This window comes from Schistocerca gregaria, chromosome 1 (assembly GCF_023897955.1).
Source record: "Schistocerca gregaria isolate iqSchGreg1 chromosome 1, iqSchGreg1.2, whole genome shotgun sequence".
NCBI classification, from domain to species: domain Eukaryota; kingdom Metazoa; phylum Arthropoda; class Insecta; order Orthoptera; family Acrididae; genus Schistocerca; species Schistocerca gregaria.
In genome coordinates, this window is record NC_064920.1 from 681,750,198 (window position 1) to 681,769,717 (window position 19,520).

The 19,520-nt window shown below is 38.3% G+C and overlaps 1 protein-coding gene across 7 annotated transcripts in view; it reads right to left on the reverse strand.

Moving 5' to 3' along the window:
* The window catches only part of LOC126363354 (proton-coupled amino acid transporter-like protein pathetic), a 303,134-nt gene that overhangs the window by 31,334 nt on the left and 252,280 nt on the right, over positions 1-19,520 (reverse strand). For all 7 annotated transcript variants that reach the window (XR_007566243.1, XR_007566246.1, XR_007566245.1 and 4 more), the window contains exons 5-6: positions 8,804-9,076; positions 1,536-1,620 (exon numbers count right to left, since the gene is read on the reverse strand). Coding sequence is in view for 3 of the 7 variants with exons in the window: in XM_050007956.1 (XP_049863913.1) it covers positions 1,536-1,620; positions 8,804-9,076 (358 nt within the window). In the remaining 4 variants the exon portion in view is untranslated. The remainder of the gene's footprint in view (positions 1-1,535; positions 1,621-8,803; positions 9,077-19,520) is intronic.

The following is a 19,520-nucleotide window of genomic DNA, read 5'->3' on the forward strand; positions in this document are numbered from 1 at the left end:
GGGTAATGGTCATACATGTCATTACCGTGTTGCCAAGTTTCTATTCTTTGACATCAGTTTTCTACCTCAGATGATGTGAATGGATCTGATATTATCACAGACATTTCTGCATTGTTAGCTTGTACAAAATCAAATGCATTAATTTTTTGACAATTTATTACAGGAATTTCTCTGAGAGAAACTAAAACTGAAAATACAGATACAAAAATAGAATGTGATTAAACCAGAATGTTCACATGTAGACAGGAAATGCCTCTATGCAGTAAAAAAAGTCTTATGGCTCTACAGAAGCCTATGACAATGTTTTACACAAAAAAGAATAAAAAGCTGAAGGAGTGTTCATCCCTTGAACCTAGATAATCAGATAATTAAAAGGAAGAGACAGTAATGAGATAGGTTTTTAATGGTTTTTTTAAACTGCTAGGGATTCCCAGTTTTTGTTTTGTGTTAGACAGGAATTCATTTAATATCTTTCCATCAAAGTTCACAATTTGACTCTCAACCCTGCACAATGAGGCAAGCACTGCATGTATTGTGACTGAGTAATTCACAAGGTGAAACTGATTTTAATTATCAGCAACAAATATTTTTAAGGAGTAAACATATTGGGAAATGTGTGTTTGAATTTGGAAAACCTTAAGAAGGCCACTCTACAATATGTGTGGCTACTTACTTCACACATTATTCCTACTGTTCACTTTTTACTTTAGAGCCATTGCCTCAGAAGATAATTGTACAAGATAACAAGGAGTGAAAATAAACTAACACACTTGTCATTAGGTCATAATAAAGAGATCACAGCTTCCACAATGTTTGAAAGTAATTTGCATCACAGTCAATGTTATCACAAGGCTTCGTCCATTTAAGTAATATTTGAAGGAATTAATTTTCTTATTATATTTATATATTTACTACTATATGCAGTTTCAATGATAAATGTTTATGAAAGAAGCATTCACTATTTTCCAATATGTTACATATAGAAAGCCTTGATGGAATGTTATTTTTCTGAAAGTTTCCTACATGGTTTAAGCACTTTTCTGAATCTAGGCACTGACAAAGAGAATCACATTATTTCTATGAGTTAAGTGGATTTATGCCCCATTATGATGCTTCATAGTGAAACCATGGTGGAGCTGGGGATTTGGGATAATGGCAGGTGGTTTACATGCACACTTTGTTATCTTCCAACAACTAAATTTTTTACCCCACCTAAACTGAGTATTTACTCTAAGTGCCCAGCTACTGGGATTAATCTCAGTCAATATCAAACATTAACTTTGGTATTAATGTAGAATCAGTTAGGAAGCCTTGGGAAATTTTACTGTGCACATTCTGTCACCCTCTCGTACTAGTACAGTAGATAGGATTAGGCAAAGAAGTGGGAAAAGTTCAGAAACATGATCTGAAATAAATTCTAATTGAGAAATTTTATTATCGGTACAATTCAACTGATTACTGCTTCAACTAAAAGAGGGGAAAGTCATTTAGTTTGCAAATTTGGTCTGTAATATACCTTTGATGATGGAACATACCTGTTGAATGTTGTTGGCCACAATGACTGTGTACACACTGCAGGTGCCGAAGTATGTTGCAAACAAACCTATAATGATGGTGAGCCTGTAAATAATCAAACATCATCAATTATGACCACAAAATTGAGTTTCCTTGATGCAGATTTGATGTTCTTAAGTGTCATTTCAATGTACAGCATAAAAACTAACAGAAAAATGTAATTTAAGTTCTCATGAAACTTTGGCTTCCTGCAAACAATTACAGCCCCACTAAACTTTTATAGCACACGTAGCACCAAGAAGTAGATTGTATTTTCCAGGTTTTTGTGTTTCTCAACAGCTACATTGATGATATGTTTATAATAATTTGTGTTGACTTGAAGGTCAGGGTATTAACTTTTTTCATTCTTTATCTCTGTGTTGTCTTATGGATTTATTATCTAAAAAAATATATTTTCAGAAAATTCTATTAATATTTGAACTGTGACATTAGCTGTATCATCTCCAAGGTTTCCCAGTGAGTAATCTTTGTTTAGTTTCTGTCCTACTTTTCTACCAAAATCACAAAATCATCTTGTAATGGGATTTGCTACCACGTATCAGTTTCTGTAACTCTTCATGGAGATCATTAACCCTTCACCAGAATATGAGCTTGTCACTGCACAGACTTGAATATTTCCATGTAATAGTTGGTTGGTTGGGAATTAAGGGAATAAACAGCAAGGTCATCAGCCCTTGGTTATGGGAGAGTTCATCTGGCTCTGGTGACATCAGCCAGAAATTTGATCGAATTATGGGTGGTTGGTACCCCTGCCAGATTCCTGTATGACAGATGAATAGTTGCTTCATGGTCAAGTGTTGGACTGATCCATGATTCCACAATAAGTAGCATCAATATTGCTTGCACTGGACAGTGTCATTGGAATTGTAGCTTTCCTGGTATGACCACGTGGACTGCAAAGTCAGTTGCATGCTAGTATTAGCACAGATTCTTGTTTACTTGGCTTATGTATGCTTGAATTTGTGTGAAGCTCTGTCTCAACATTTTTGTCATACAATGGTAGAACTAGAGAACATGTTAGTACCTCCTTAAGGGCAAGGAAAAGATTTCTTGCAGCCTATTCCAGGAAAAATTGGCATCTCCCTGGAGTAGTTCTTGCATGAGATGTGCCTTGGCACAAAGTCCTTTATCAATTGCCAGTAGTATGAGCCATTATGAAGAAATTGCTCAAATCATGGGGTTTGGCAAGGTATCAGAAAAACTGTGACTGCTTTTATTTGCTCTGAATTAGGATAAACCCTATAGCCATTTGTTAGTGTCCCAAGATTTTTATTTCTTGAGTGATGAAGAGACACACTCCTGGATTCAGGCAGATGTCTGCAATCTGAACACACTTCAATGAAGTTTTCAGGTGCTTATATGTTCTTCAGATGTCTTTGAAAAAATGACAGCGTCATCTAGATAGCAAAGATTTCCAGTCATATGTTCGAAGGGGGCTTGAACATTCCACAATCCAAAAGATCTAACTTTAAAGTCATAGAGGCAATCATGTCTTATGAAGGCAGTATTTTCTCAGTCATCCTCATCAATCTTGATTTGCCAGTAGCCTTGCCACATGTCCATAGTTGGGAAATAATTTGCTCCTTTCGAACAGTTCACTGTAGAATGTCAGATCCCTTAATCGGGCAGATAGGTTAGAAAAGTTAAAAAGGGAAATGGATAGGTTGAAGTTAGATATAGTGGGAATTAATGAAATTTGGTGGCAGGAGGAACAAGACTTATGGTCAGGTGAATACAGGGTTATAAATACAAAATCAAAAAGGGGTAATGCAGGAATAGGTTTAATAATGAATAAAAAAATAGGAGTGCAGTTAAGCTACAAACAGAATAGTGAACACATTATTGTGGACAAGATAGACACGAAGCCCACACCTACTACAGTAGTACCAGCTCTGCATATGATGAAGAAATTGATGAAATGTATGATGAGATAAAAGAAATTATTCAGGTAGTGAAGGGAGACGAAAATTTAATAGTCATGGGTGACTGGAATTCGAGAGTAGGAAAATGGAGAGAAGGAAACATAGTAGGTGAATATGGATTGGGGGTAAGAAATGAAAGAGGAAGCCGTCTAGTAGAATTTTGCACAAAGCATAACTTAATCATAGCTAACGCTTGGTTCAAGAATCATAAACGAGGGTTGTATACATGGAAGAATCCTGGATATACTAGAAGGAATCAGATAGATTATATAATGGTAAGACAGAGATTTAGGAACCAGGTTTTAAATTGTAAGACATTTCCAGAGGCAGATGTGGACTCTGACCACAATCAGTTGGTTATGAACTGTGCAAAAAGGTGGGAATTTAAGGAGATGGGACCTGGATAAACTGAAAGAACCAAAGGTTGTACAGAGTTTCACGGAGAGCATAAGGGAACAATTGACAGGAATGGGGGAAAGAAATACAGTAGAAGAAGAATGCGTAGCTTTGAGGGATTAAGTAGTGAAGGCAGTAGATAATCAACTAGGTAAAAAGACGAGGGCTAGTAGAAATCCTTGGGTAACAGAAAAAATATTGAATTTAATTGATGAAAGGAGAAAATATAAAAATGCAGTAAATGAAGCAGGCAAAAAGGAATACAAACGTCTCAAAAATGAGATCGACAGTAAGTGCAAAATGGCTAAGCAGGGATGGCAAGAGGACAAATGTAAGGATGTAGAGGCTTATCTCACTAGTGGTAAGATAGATACTGCCTTCAGGAAAATTAAAGAGGCCTTTGGAGAAAAGAGAGCCACTTGTATGAATTTGAAGAGCTTTGATGGAAACCCAGTGCCAAGTAAAGAAGGGAAAGCAGAAAGGTGGAAGGAGTATATAGGGGGTCTATACAAGGGCGATGTACTTGAGGACAATATTATGGAAATGGAAGAGGATGTAGATGGAGATGAAATGGGAGATACGATACTGCGTGAAGAGTTTGACAGTGCATTGAAAGACCTAGGTCGAAACAAGGCCCTGGGAATAGACAACATTCCATTGTAACTACTGACGGCCTTGGGAGAGCCATTCCTGACAAAACTCGACCATCTGGTGACCAAGATGTATGAGACGGGTGAAATACCCTCAGACTTCAAGAAGAATATAATAATTCCAATCCCAAAGAAAGTAGGTGTTGACAGCTGCAAAATACTAACGCGAATTCTTTACGACGAATGGAAAAACTGATAGAATTCAACCTCGGGGAAGATCAGTTTGGATTCCGTAAAAATGTTGGAACACGTGAGGCAATACTGACCTTACGACTTATCTTAGAAGAAAGATTAAGGAAAGGCAAACCTACAAATCTAGCATTTGTAGACTTAGAGAAAGCTTTTGACAATGTTGACAGGAATACTCTCTTTCAAATTCCAAAGGTGGCAGGGGTAAAATACAGGGAGCGAAAGGCTATTTACAATTTGTACAGAAACCAGATGGCAGTTATGGGCATGAAAGGGAAGCAGCGGTTGGGAATGGAGTGAGGCAGGGTTGTAGCCTGTCCCCGATGTTATTCAATCTGTATATTGAGCAAGGAGTATAGGAAACAAAAGAAAAATTTGGAGTAGGTATTAAAGTCCATGAAGAAGAAATAAAAATGTTGAGGTTCGCTGATGACCTTGTAATTCTGTCAGAAGCAGCAAAGGACTTGGAAGAGCAGTTGAATGGAATGGACAGTGTCTTGAAAGGAGGATATAAGATGAACATCAACAAAAGCAAAATGAGGATAATGGAATGTAGTCGAATTAATTCAGGTGATACTGAGGGAATTAGATTAGGAAATGAGACACTTAAAGTAGTAAAGTAGTTTTGCTATTTGGGGAGCAAAATAACTGATGATGGTCGAAGTAGAGAAGATATAAAATGTAGACTGTCAATGGCAAGGAAAGTGTTTCTGAAGAAGAGAAATTTGTTAACATCAAGTATAGATTTAAGTGTCAGGAACTCGTTTCTGAAAGTATTTGTATGGAGTGTAGCCATGTATGGAAGTGAAACATGGAAGATAAATAGTTTGGACAAGAAGAGAATAGAAGCTTTCGAAATGCGGTGCTACTGAAGAATGCTCAAGATTAGATGGGTAGATCACATAACTAATGAGGAGATATTGAATAGAATTGGGGAGAAGAGGAGTTTGTGGCACAACTTGACAAGAAGAATGTACGGGTTGGTAGGAAATGTTCTGAGGCATCAAGGGATCACAAATTTAGCATTGGAGGGCAGCGTGAAGGGTAAAAATAGTAGAGGGAGGCCAAGAGATGAATACACTAAGCAGATTCAGAAGGATGTAGGTTGCAGTGGGTACTGGGAGATGAAGAAGCTTGCACAGGAGAGAGTAGCATGGAGAGGTGCATCATACCAGTCTCAGGACTGAAGATGACAACAACAACCGTGTCATCAGTGCATGGCAATAGATATACATAGTTCTTCAGGGTTTCATTCATTCATTGATAATTGATGCAAAAATGCCATGTGCTACCCTTCTTCTTAACAAGGCTCACAGTAGAGGACCAAAGACTATCAGAAAGTTGATAATGTTATCTTGCAGCATCTACTCAACTTCCTCCTGGTTGATCTGTCATTTACCTTGTGACAGTCTATGTGAGCACTGGCTAATTGGTGTCTGAACCCCAATGTTGACAGTGTGTTTTAGTATGGGTTTTTGGCATATTTGGAAGCATCCAAAAACTGGTGCAAAATGGCTGTCATTGATGTTGTTCCTTGGTCAGACCAGATTCTACTGGAAATTTAATAATAGCATCCTCCCCTGCAATGTCTATATTGGTGTTGGAGCACAATTCTTGGTCAATAACACTAAGTTGCCCTTCCTGGACTGATTCAGCTGTCCCTACACACATACCTTTAGGTATGAGTGGTAGCTGCTCATGATGGTGATCCACAGTTCTCTTTGACTATCTGTGATGTTTGTGAGGCTGAGTAGCTTTTTGTGATTGAATAAAACTTCACTGCTTAACTCAACATCGCAAAATGATGACTGGAACTCATCTTGTTGATGATGGTGGGATAACAATGTCTTAAACATCGAACAACCACAAGAGCAAACTTTGCTATGTGTGCTTGTTGGAATAGCTTCATTAATCTGGAGCTCTGACCTTCCACTTGTGACTGCTTGTGATCCCTGAAAAATGTCCCATCACAGAATAATGTTATGATTATGTCCTGTAAAATGAAAGATTTGAATAGCTGTGTTCTGTCATTGATGGTTATTCTTACAGTACATCTTCCTGTTTGCTGGACATATTTCCCAGTTGCGACTTTCAGCACAATCGCTTTCATATTATGGAACAGGCCCTTTTTAGCTGACAATGATAATCATATGATAGCACAGAAAACAAAGCCTCTGAGCCAAATAGCACCCACACAGGTTGGCTGTCAATGATGACATCAATGAGATTTCCTGACATCTTGGGGACTGTCATCCATGGACATCCTCCTCTCAGTAGATGGTCATCTCACTTAATTTTCCTGAAGTGGTGCCTCTCCACAGCAATGTGAATGGCTATTGGGTTGTTGGAGGACAGTTTTGTCCAGGGTATGGCAATGGACTTCATCCTGCAGCTCATCTGCAGTTGACTGGCATGAATGGAAATGTTTTGATGATTGTTGTCTGCCGGGATAGTAATAATCAGAATCTCATCATTTCTCTCTGCTGTAGAGTAGAACATGTCGGTAAACACACAAGTGTGTTATCCTCTGCCCTCCAATTATCTGTTCTTCTACAAGGTGTTGTACTTGGAGGAGGAGATGGTTGCACCTGCATTGATTGGATGCTGGGTTACTATTTGATGATTGTGGCCTAAGACTGAGTTAAATGAGTCCATTGTTACTGGTACATTTGGCAAGTGACAGAGATTGGTGCTAAAGATCAATATACATTTTCTTCAACATTCTCCATTACCTCCGAACATACACTTCCAATATTCACAACTTCTATCACTTGTGTACTCACTCTGACATTTCTGACTGCCATACACTGCTGTATCTCTCCTCCTACTACCTGGTGAATGAGACAGGTGAGCTCATGGTGGTCTTCCACAACTGCATTAGGGACTACATTTGGCAGTCATACCTCTTATGCCTGACTCTTTCCTGTTGCATTTCTCAATTCACTGGCACTACTTGGTTTCTTCTGTTGTTGTGTCATCCATTACCACAATAGTTTGGTATATGTCTTCTGCAACCACTTTCACTAAATGTGAGATGTTGTTGGCTTCTGTCATGCTCAGTTTCACAATGTGACATAGGGCAATATTCTATACATTCGACTTTGTCTTTTCCCCATGACATTGCACTCTGTCCTTCAATTGCCTATCTGCTAAGCATACTTCTTGTTATTTGTTGCAAAACATTTACTTCCTGGAATCTATCTCAGCTATTGATCTTTTCTTCATTGTTCTTGAACCACTGGTGGTCTGTGATGTCCAAGCAGGAGTAATATTTCCCAAACAATTCATATTATTCCACTTGTATTTAGTGACTCAGTCTAATCCTGTCAGCCATTTTGCAAGGTTGTGACCATCACTGATAGATGCTTGATGTGCTTAATGCACAGCTGACTTGCTGCTGTCTTGGAATCCAACTGTCACCCGAGTATGCAGATCTTAGGAATGACGAACTTTATGGATTCTGGCCACTGTCCATGTAGCCAACAGTTTTAATGTTGCCTAATTGAAGCCATGGTGGTGCAGATATTTTGAAACATGTAGTGTTTCCATAAATCATGTCACATGAAAACTACAATAGAGTCAGATCCAAAGGCAGTGTTGTCAGTGAAGTACAAGATTTAGAACTGAAAGCAAATTTATTGCTGACACCAAAGTAAAGTCAGGACAGAACTGAACTACAGCATGAAGAGTGCAGCTATTTATACAACCACAAAATATTCCAAAATTCTGAGTTGTATACAAATATCAAATATTCCAGAATAAACAAACATTACAAACATAAGTTATTTCAAGGGGCTTCCAGAAATGAGTGATACTAAATAAAAGGTAATTGCTGGTGGTCATGTTTGAACTGGAAAACTGCAACACACAAGCCAGTGATGCTAACCGCTATGCTACAGTACATTGAACAGAGCTCATGGCAATATGAGACATTGCAATATGAGACCTTGTGGATCTATATTAATGTCTTTCATCTAATTCGGAAAACTCTGTGTTCTAATCATTTTTGGGTTCTTTTGCTTACAAGTACTATGTGATGAACATCACTGGATGCTAAGATGGGTTACTCACCTAGCTGTGCGGCTGAACTTCTTGGCCCACTCAGGACCATTGGCGAAGGCAACCTCACCAACATCTGGGAAGCTCATGGCACTGACTCGGGTGCGGACATACAACTCATGTGCACACTTGACAAGTATATATGCACAGTGTGTGCAGACGACAGCAGCCAGAATGGTCCCCAGCACACCCATTGACAAGCCAGCATTCTTGAAGCCAATTGGCATCGCCAAGATGCCTGTGCCTAGTGCTGCCTTCAGGAGATGTGTCAGTGTATCACAGTCACTGAAACAGCCATATAATGGACACAATGTAAGTTACATGAGGATGTGAAGGATATGTTTGAAGTGATTTGTGCAAATCCAAATGAAAAAATCTCTCTCTTTTAACTTAGAAGTACCATCAATGAAGTTATAATGAAATAACAAGTCAAGCAGTAATAGGATAATAAACTGGTCCATATCTAATGTTTATGTATATGTATATGTATCTAATGTTAATGTTTATGAACTAGAGTTACATAGTGATCTATTGATTGAAGATTTTTTTGCTACCAGGTTTCAGGGACTCAGACCTATCTTCAGGTGTATCTGTAACTAAAAATAAAGATATTGTTTTACTTTAACTTTCAGGTACACTTGAAGAGTGGGCTGAGAACACTAAACCTGTCAGACAGAAAATGAGTGTCCAACTGTAGCAGATGTTTTAATCATGAATATTAAATATAACAGTTGTGGGTGTCCCATCAGCAAAAATATATGGTCCACATCTGTTCAAATAAGTGGACCATATCTGCTCAAAGAAGTGGAAAACCTAAACAAGAAGGAGATTTGATTATTGTTTCCTGAAATACATGTACACATGTCCAATGGTTACAAAGCCTTTTTGATGCACAATTTTTGGGTAAAATCACTCTCCTTTTTTATGTGTATAGATACTCAGTATGTTGGTTTCTACTGCCTTCATTAACTGCAAGAAACTGACAGTCAGTTCCCTGAAAAGACTGTGGTGTCAGTATTGGTAACACTTCAGATTTTATTCAGGTTTTACACATTACATTAAGAAAACTGAGAATATTCTAGCAAAACTGGTAAGTTAAATGTTTTTGTAATGAGCTGCCTATATCATTAGTTATGGGTAAAGTGATAAGGTCAAAGCAACCTTGGCAGTTGTTGAGGATTAACAAGGAATGTTGATTCTGTTTATATTTGGGCAGTACAGGGAGCTTGGTGAAACAAATATGATAAAATTATCTTTGCATTTCCAGTGCATTCCCTTGGAGAACCCCAAAGTCATATCCCCTCAACCCCTTTACCCTAATCTGCTCATCCTCTTCAGCCAATTTACAGTACCTAAAAATAAAGGTACACTAAAATTTTCGTAGCAAAATCAGAAAGTGGTTCCCTTGTCATAAGATGAAAGTTTTATGTCAACTTTAAGTATTCTTTTGCTTACCTCCTTGTTGGGGTTAAATGTCTAACCACACAAACAAGAACAGATGTATTTCAGGCTGGGAATGAAATTTCAACAATGGCATTGTTTCACAGTTTTGACTAATGCCACCATTTTTGTCTTCCCATATAATTTATAAGCAGTAACTGCTCTATTTGTTTAAGAACAAGACCTGACAGCAGTAATTTTAAAATTTGCTTCATTGTTCAATTACTTCTCACTTTTCTCCCCAACTTTGTACCTTTACTGTTAATTTTGCACCTTTTTTGTCGGTTTTGTACTTTCCATGAATTAGACGTCCAACATACAACCTCTGGCAATAAAGTTCAGTGAATAGTCCTATAACATTAACGTAGATGAACTATGAACTACAGTTATCTTACTGTCCTTCAAAATAATCACCTCCCATAACTATCCACCACTGAGCTCTGTCCTGGGGACTTTCCATGAAGCCTTCCTTTGGGATGGTGTTCAAAAGCTGCGTCACGTTTCATTGGCTGTCAGGACTATTGTCAAATCTCTTTCCTTTGAAAGCAAGTTTGAGTTGAGAGAATAGTAAGAAGTCCGTAGGACTGATATCCAGTGAGTATGGTGGATGTTCATGTAGCACAACCCCATTTTTTGCCAGGAACTGTTTGACGATAATGGCTGTGTGTGTAGGAGCACTGTCATGAACAAAAGACCAGAAACCTTATTGTGTGTACTGGGATTGTACCCTGTGTAGGTGTTGCATGAAATGGGTCAAAATTTCAACATACCATGCAGCATTTAATGTCTTTCTTTCAGGTAAAAATTCCTTGTGGATAATGCCTTGACTATCAAAAATTGTAATGATCATTGTTTTGATGCGTGATTTTTTGGCTCTGACCTTTTTCTGATGAGGTGGTGTCAGAGAACGGCATTCCATGCTTTGCCGTTTCATTTCAAAGTCGTACCAGGGACACCATGTTTCTTCCTCAGTGACAATACGGTTCAAGAAATTGGGTGTCACATCCACTGTTTCGACAAAATCCTGTGAAGCCTCTAAACACACCTGCTTCTGATTGTCAATCAGGTGATGTGACACAAGACGACAACATGTTTTCCTCTTCCCTAACTCCTGGGTAAGGATTTGTCACACAGATTCACTGTTCATCTACAGTTCATCCACTATCATGCACACAGTTAATGAATGGTCTTTGTGGTTAATGTCCTCAATTTCTCAATATTTTCGTCACTGACAGCAGTCACCAGTCATATGCTCTGGGGATTGTCAGAAACACTTCCCCAGCTTCGTCAAAAATGGGCAAATCACTCGTATACGCACTTCATGGACAGTGCTTGATCCCCATAAACACGTACCAACATTGCATCCATTTCTTTCAGCGTCTTGGCAGACTTAAAACAAAACTTTAAATTGATCCCTTGCTCATTCATTATCCTGTTCTCAGTTCACAACCAATGGCACTGAACAAGCACTTAGTGCAACAGGTCTAACACGGAATACACACAATGGTCACCTGAACTACGGTGGGGGGCAGGTTGTCAACACTGGCCGCTATGCAGGTGCAGTGTTGTGAATCACCAGGGCTGTCTGATTGACTGTTCTGATTTCATTCACCGAACTTTATTGTCAGAAGTTGTATCTGCATATCACAATATTCCTATTTTGGCGCTTTAAGTTCCAGATGACATTTTCAAAAGTTTTGGCTAATGTCATTTTTCACACACTTTACTGTTTTAATTATTTTTAGTGTTCTTTACTTCTATCAGTAAAAATGTAACCATTATAGTATCACTTTTTTGTCCGTCTGTTTGTCTGTGTGCCTATCTGCCCAACACATTGGAGCCCTCTTTCTTAGGAATGGGTAGGCACATCAAGTTGAAATTTATTTCACATTCTGAAGTCTAATGTCCCTTGGGGGTTAAAACATTTAAGCTTCTAAATCAATGCAGTCAAAATATATGGCCATTTAGGTCACAAATGTTAACACTCATAAACTCATTCATCAAAACCTGTAGGGTACTTCCCATTGACCTAGAATAATGAAATTTGGCAAGAAGCCAGGTTTCACAGTATGAACAAGAGAAAAACTCTGAAAGTCTTGGAATTCCTAGGACTGATAACTCATCACTATCAATATCAATAACAAGCAAAAACTGTTGAGGTTGGACAGACTATTAACATACATAATTAACTTTATAGAGAACCCTTGGTGTGTGAGTTCTACTTGTGAAGATTTATTTTTTATTTTTCCGGGTATTGTACAGATGTCAGCAGAGTCTTCCACTTGCATTTTCATTACAATGATAACTAAAAAGACTAGTAAGTGGAATTCAGAATACACACACAGCCTACAGTGCTAGTATGTTAGAGAATAAATGAAAATTTCCGTCTAGATACCTGTTTGGAGACTTAAGGTATGAATTTTCCTATCTCACACCCAGTGCAAAGTCCAAAGGCAATTTGAAATTTGAAACTGCTGTTTATTTGTTGCTCCCTGGTAAATTCCTCTACGCTCTTATTTATTGCTAAGGTTCCACACAATGATGCACTACCTTGTACCTTCTGTGGGAAAGCACTGCCTTTGTCATGGCAGATCAGGTAATTTATCGGCATGAATGTGTACTAGCATCATTACCCTTTTTTCCCCCTAGAAGGAAAGGAGGGATTCCTTGGCACTCTGTACATATGTTGAATTGCCTAAAGTGGACTTATTGAACTTAAGTGTATTAGGAATTTCTCAGAACACTGTCATCTTGTCTTCTCCTGTGGCTTCAAGGTGACAGAAACACTGTCACCTTGTCTGTTCCTGTGGCGTCAAGGTCACATACATCTCAGTGTTATAGGTTGTAAATTCATATGGCAAATGAATGAATAAGAACAGTAGCATATACTCCGGAAACTGAATCACAACGTATAATGCAAAGAGCAAAAGGAGTAAAGAAATATTTTGTGAAGAACTAATTGTTTGTTGCAGAGTATGTTTTTTGAATTATGCATACAAAACTCTTGCAAAAACTGGTATTTTTAAGCAAAATAATGTTTCCACTGTTAAATAAAGCATACAAACATTCTCAGTTCGAGGTGAAAAACACATTATGTGCAGTGACAAAGCTAATGCTCTAGGCTGGGCTCATAAACAAATAAAGAGAGTCAATAAGATGTCTGAAGTACAGTTGATTGCTACGAATGCTCACAAAAGCAAAATGTGCCTATGCTCTTAAATACATGATAAGTGTGCCATTATCATTCGGAAATGTATCCATTTACATATCAGTATGGGCATGTTAGCACCAGTTAGTATACAGGGTGTATCAAAAAGAATCATCCGAGTTGGCAAGTCTATATTTCTGAAACTAATAAATACAATGAATGTTGTTTTTGATGAACGGGAAACTCAAAAAGTTTTTTTCATACCTTTTCATAGGTGTTCAACATGCCTCCCTTGAGATGCATGGCATATGTCAATTCAGTATTCAAACTGTTCCCACATTGTGACGGGCATTTCTTGAGTTGCAGCTTCCACAGCTGCAGCACAGGTTAGGTTAGGTTAGGTTAGGTTAGGTTAGGTTAGGTTAGGTTAACTGGTGTCTCAGTTAATTCATTGTTTTTGGTAATGGAGGCACATCAACAGAGTCTTTTATAAACCCCAACAAGAAATAATCACATATAGTTAGGTCCGGTGATCTTGGATGTCAGTAATATAAGGCTGAATCATCCATCGTTCAATAAGCCTTTAATTTAAAAATTCCTGCATTTCCAGATGTCAGTGTGGTGGCACTCTATCCTGTTGGTAAATGAAGTCATTTGAATCAGTCTCCAACTGTGGGAAAAGAAAGTGCTCAAGTATATTGAGATATGTGCTTCCCGTAACTGCGTTTTTGACAAATAATAATGGACTACCTTTTCCCGTGAAACTGCACAAAACACATTACATTTTGGAGAGCTCCTCTCATGTTGTAAAGCTTCATGTGGTTGTTCCATACCCCATATTCTCACATTATGACAGATCATCTTTCTGTTTAAATGCAATGTTGCCTCGTCACTAACCACTAAGCTTGGAAGAAAACTGTCATCCTCCATCTTGCTAAGAACAGAATTACAGAACTCCATACGTTGTTGTTTGTCACCTTCATGAAGAGCTTGCAGTAGCTGAATTTTGTATGGTTTTATGTGTAAATGTCAGTGCAACACATGCCATAAGGACATAGGCGGCATGCTGAACTGTCGAGCTGCATGTCAAATGGATTTCTGCGGGCTCCTTATGAAACTATGGAGGATGCAGTGAATGTCTCTATCAGACACTTGAGTATGACCCTGTAGTTTGCCTTTACACAAACAGTTTCTCAGAATTTTTCATCACATTGTCTAATGCTCTGTGCTGTAGGTGGATCCACACCATTCCTAGTATGAAAGTTGTGCTGAACAGTTATTACTGACCCACATTCTGCAAAATATAGAACACAAAACACTTTCTGTTGTCCTGACACCATTTTTACTAGAACTGAAGTGGGCACACTCTGCTGCTACCTAGCAGGAACCATGTGAAACTTCCTTCCAACAGCATGTTGTTCATGCACATACCTCAAATAACATAATAGTTATGATTTTTTTTTTAAATTGGTGATCTTTCTGAAAAACCCTGTACTTTACAGAAGTTTCCAGGTATGTGTGCTTATGCCTGTTAATTATACCTTGACTCATTCTTAATCTCTGAAGGATATCGTACTTCATGATGGAATTTACAGATAATGATGTGAAAGTGAATGCATCTTGAGATTCATTATGGAGAATGCAGCTGAGCACCCTATGATACCAATTTATGTAAATTTCTCAGTATGTGCTATGACATTGTTGTGGTGTTTGTTTAACATCTGAACAAACATGGACCTAAAAATGTAATGTGGAAATGTTTCCACTTGTGCGACAGTAAATATAACACAAACTCCAGCCTCTTCAACAGTCAGTTGTGAACAGCTCCACTCTTACTCAGAATGAGATCCAATGCCAATAAGTCATGGGATGAAAAGATCAATGCAGGCCTTGTTACTGTCAGACAATTGACAGAAATTAACTCCAATCTAGGGTTAGCAATAATATGGCAAACTAATGATTGGAGAGAGTGCAGGATGTATGGCTTGCCACGAGGAAATTGTCTGATGGCAAGCTGTGGCAAATCACTCTTATCACAGAGCATAGAAAATAGAACTGGTCCCAAAAGCTCCTGTTATTATCCTTATTTTTAGCTGTATATAGAGTTATTAGTTGGGTCACAATTACAGAAAAAAACATCCACAATCCAAACCTGATCCTTAGTGCAGTATCTGCAAGGATATGAAATGAAACAATATCATGTGCTCAGTTGTGGGTAAAGTAGGTGGCAGATTTTTTTCTTTGGTAGGATACTGCGAAAATGCAGCTAGACAACAAAGAAAACTGCTTGCAAAACATTTGTGCATTCCATCTATACCTATACATCTAGATATATCAATAAATTAAGTCCCCCACAAAGATTTGTCTGTGAGTGTGGAAAGGATAATGTCAGAAACTAATGTAGAGATTTTGATAGGAATAGACTGACTAATCATGAGGAAAAGTTGCTATGGCACATAAGTCCTCTGGCCATAGATACCTAGTATGTTACTAAATGGCTAAGTCACCAGGTCACAGTTACGGGTTGGCTATCTAACAACTTCAAATTGATTTTAAGTATGTCATGTAATTATTGACCAAATTTAAAAATTACAATTGGTGTCATAATCTATTCACTAAGACATGATCTGACATTACAGGCTTAACACAATAAATCAAGTATTAAAATTAGAAACTATGGATATGTCTTGAGGCAATGTAACTAACAGAGCACAAACTGTCCAGTATTTTAGATTGGGAGCACTTAGGAACTTCGAATAAACTTGATGCATAATTTCAAAGCTTTTTGAAAATTTTTCTCGCTGACATCCCCCACAAAATATTGAAAGAAAAAAGTTAGTCACATACTTTATTTTCACTGTGTATGCTGTAAAACTTCAGCATCAGGTATGACATTTTAATTTGTTTCATTTTTATCACTAACTCTATTCACAAGACATTGTGCAAACAGTATCTGCATAGATCCACAGAACGTACCAGCAATATTATACCACTGTACAACACAAAGTTCAGGAGATATGTCATGAACATTGACTTGCATGAAAAACTAGCTTTTCTAAAAATTGAGTGCAAATTACCTAGACTATACTCACCCAGTATTTGATAATGAGAGCACTTAGCAAGTTCCAAAAAACCTTAAGCTCTAAGCTGTCTTGTGTATGGGAGTTTGATTCTTTAAATAAACCATGGAAAACCCTGAAGTGGTAGAAACTTGAAGACATAAACCAACTACCCAATGTTTTAAGGAACATTCTTGCAAGCAGAATCTAGGAATATACTATGGCTCCCTATGGTACTCCTTTAAGACATATAAAGTAAAGGGTAGGCTAATTACAGAGTGCACAAAAGTGTTTAAACAATAATCCTTTCCACTCTGGCTCATAATGTGCCCCAACATGGTGTAATGGACCATCCAACCATATAATGACCAGCAGACAGTGCTGAATTCTGCTGCCAAGAGAAGCAATTTGAAAATTTCTTGTTGTTAAAACAAAAGTCCTAACTACACCACTCTTCTATGACTCTTTGCTACCTAAGGGCTGGAGCCTAACTGATCATGGCATTCATGTATCTGCAGTATTTCACCCCTGACTGTGCAATATCTGCAGACCTCAGCTGAATAGTTCCATTGCACATTGCACCAATATGTGTCCACCTCCCCCTCTCCCAGCAATCTTTTTGATTATTTGCCGTATCAAAGTGGATTTAGTGGGAACTTCAAGGATTTTCAAGAAATATCAAACTATGATATCTGTTTGCTCTCCTCAATAGTTCTTTCAGATGCCACAAGGTTTTCTGCAATTGGTCAGTGTTCTAACCAATTTAGAGCTGTACGCCTACCCTAAACAGCAGAATATCCCTCTTCATTTCACTAGCAGACAAGTAATCCTTTTAGATGGCTTGATGGCTTTAGAATAGATGCATCAGTGGTCATAACGTGGCTGCTGCCACAGTGTCAGAACACAGGTAGCTGGTTGTGCAGCGTTCTAGAAGCCTTGATGAGCATCCATTTTGATGGCCTCCTCAAGGCACTATCACTTACGATATTGTAGTTCACACTGCATTATTTGTGGTGAAGCATTTTACGAGGGTCGTTCAATAAGTAGTGCAACACACTTTTTTCCTGTTGCAGATTGGTTTTATTCAGAATCCCAATACAACATGTTATTCCCCACTCTTTTGGCTACAAAAACCTGTTTCTCAACATAATCCCATGCAGTGCAATGACCTCATGTCACCTTACTGGGATGGCCAGTATTTCCACATGGTAACACTCTACTGATCGATGTCAGAGCCAACATCTTGCTCTATCGTTAACCTTCCCATCATCCCCATACTGCTTCCCATGGAGTTCACCCTTCATTGGGACACTGGTGGTCCTTTGTTGCTCTTTATGGTCTTATTTTAGGAGCTGAGGAACCAAGCAGACACAAAACTTTGAGTACTCCATCTGGTGGATAAGTTTGTCAGCATTACCAACAGACATGTCCAGTAGTGCAGTGAAATGTTTGTTTGTGATCTGCTTATCAGCTCAAATGAGACTGTCCAGACGCACTAACATTCCAGGAGTCACAATTGTAGGCAGCTGACCAGCATGCAGAAGATCAGTGTTGCGCAACCTGGTTGTGGTGGTGACAGATGCTTTGCCCAATGACTCACCATGCTTTTGTTCACTGGCGGATCCTCGTAGGCAATCCACAAGCGCTTATTAGTATCTGAGATGCTCTGATTTTGCACCAAAAGAAACTCAATAACAGCTCTCTACTTGGAACGCACCTTTGTTACAGACGCCATTCTGAAGGTTACATAGGAACTTCATGCAACTAAAGGGGCTGAAGTGGGTATATTCCACGAAGTCCCGCAACAAAATCAAGGTTTTTTCAACCGACGTTGGCCGAGAAAAAAATGTGTTTCATTACTTATTGAACGTCCCTTGCATATCTGATGGGTGTGCATGAGGCACTGCTAACCTGTCATATTTTAATAAAAATGCTTTGCGGCGGAGAATATTGTTGTACTGCTAAACGTACGTAATTGTCCAAAAATGGAAGAGTACAGAGGCCGCATTGTTTATCTTTGAATAAGCGTACTTCACTTTTCCGTATGATTTTGGAGGCCATGCAGGGTGTTTCATAAACCGTCACCGTAAAGCAGCAACAGGAATGACAGAAGAGAATTTTCACAACACCCCGCCGTTCCTAGATATGAGTGGAAAAGAGAGTAGTGTCTCTGTGATTCTCAATAGACTGTTTCCTCACTTTTATGGTCGACATCAAAGACTTCAATTAATGGAGAGAAATATTTGATTACAGGTATGGTGAAAAATATCGATGTTTCAAACGAAAATTTTGAATCCATGGAAAAATTTACTTCGTTTTCATCTGGTCGATAACGAGGCCACTACAGATAAAACACAACCTCAAGTAAAACAATAAAAGGGTCAGAAAACGCCCACGTCTTTTACAAAGGAACCATCGACTTAGGGAAAGCACGTAAGCCTAAATCTGAAAGCCCGGAGTAGGATCAGGGCAGTTTCTAGGTGTTTTAACGGGAATTGAAAAATGACGTCCTCTCATTTTCAGTACCATCAGTATCCCCAATATCACCCGCGCCCCCTCCACCACCGCTAAAAAACTGGCAGAAAAATGCGAATCTTTTATTATATTTTTAATCATTAAACTAAGGTGATCAGACGTCCTCATTTTCTGGGAACAGTCCTCATTTTTCATATTTTGTCCTCAATTCCCTTAAAACGTATTGAGGAAATAAATGTCCTCAATTTCTTATTTTTTGTCCCCAGTTTTTGAAATTTCCCAAAATAACTGAAATAGGAAGAATGTGCTTAACATTTTAAACTGGAACTCAGCTGAATATACCAGTACAACCAAATACGACATCAATTATTTAGTTTGTTTAACAGTAAGAAAATGGACTAATATAGGTGCGGAACTATTTTCTGGTGCGAACGAATTTTTCCTTGAATTTAGAAATTATACTATAATGGGAGACATGCCAAAGCAATACCCAAGGGGGAAGAGAATGGGTACTTCACGCCCGCATGTTTAAAAATATTGTAAACTTGTCATGTACTTTATAGTTAAAATTTTTGGAAAAAACTATTTCTTATTTTTAACAATTTCT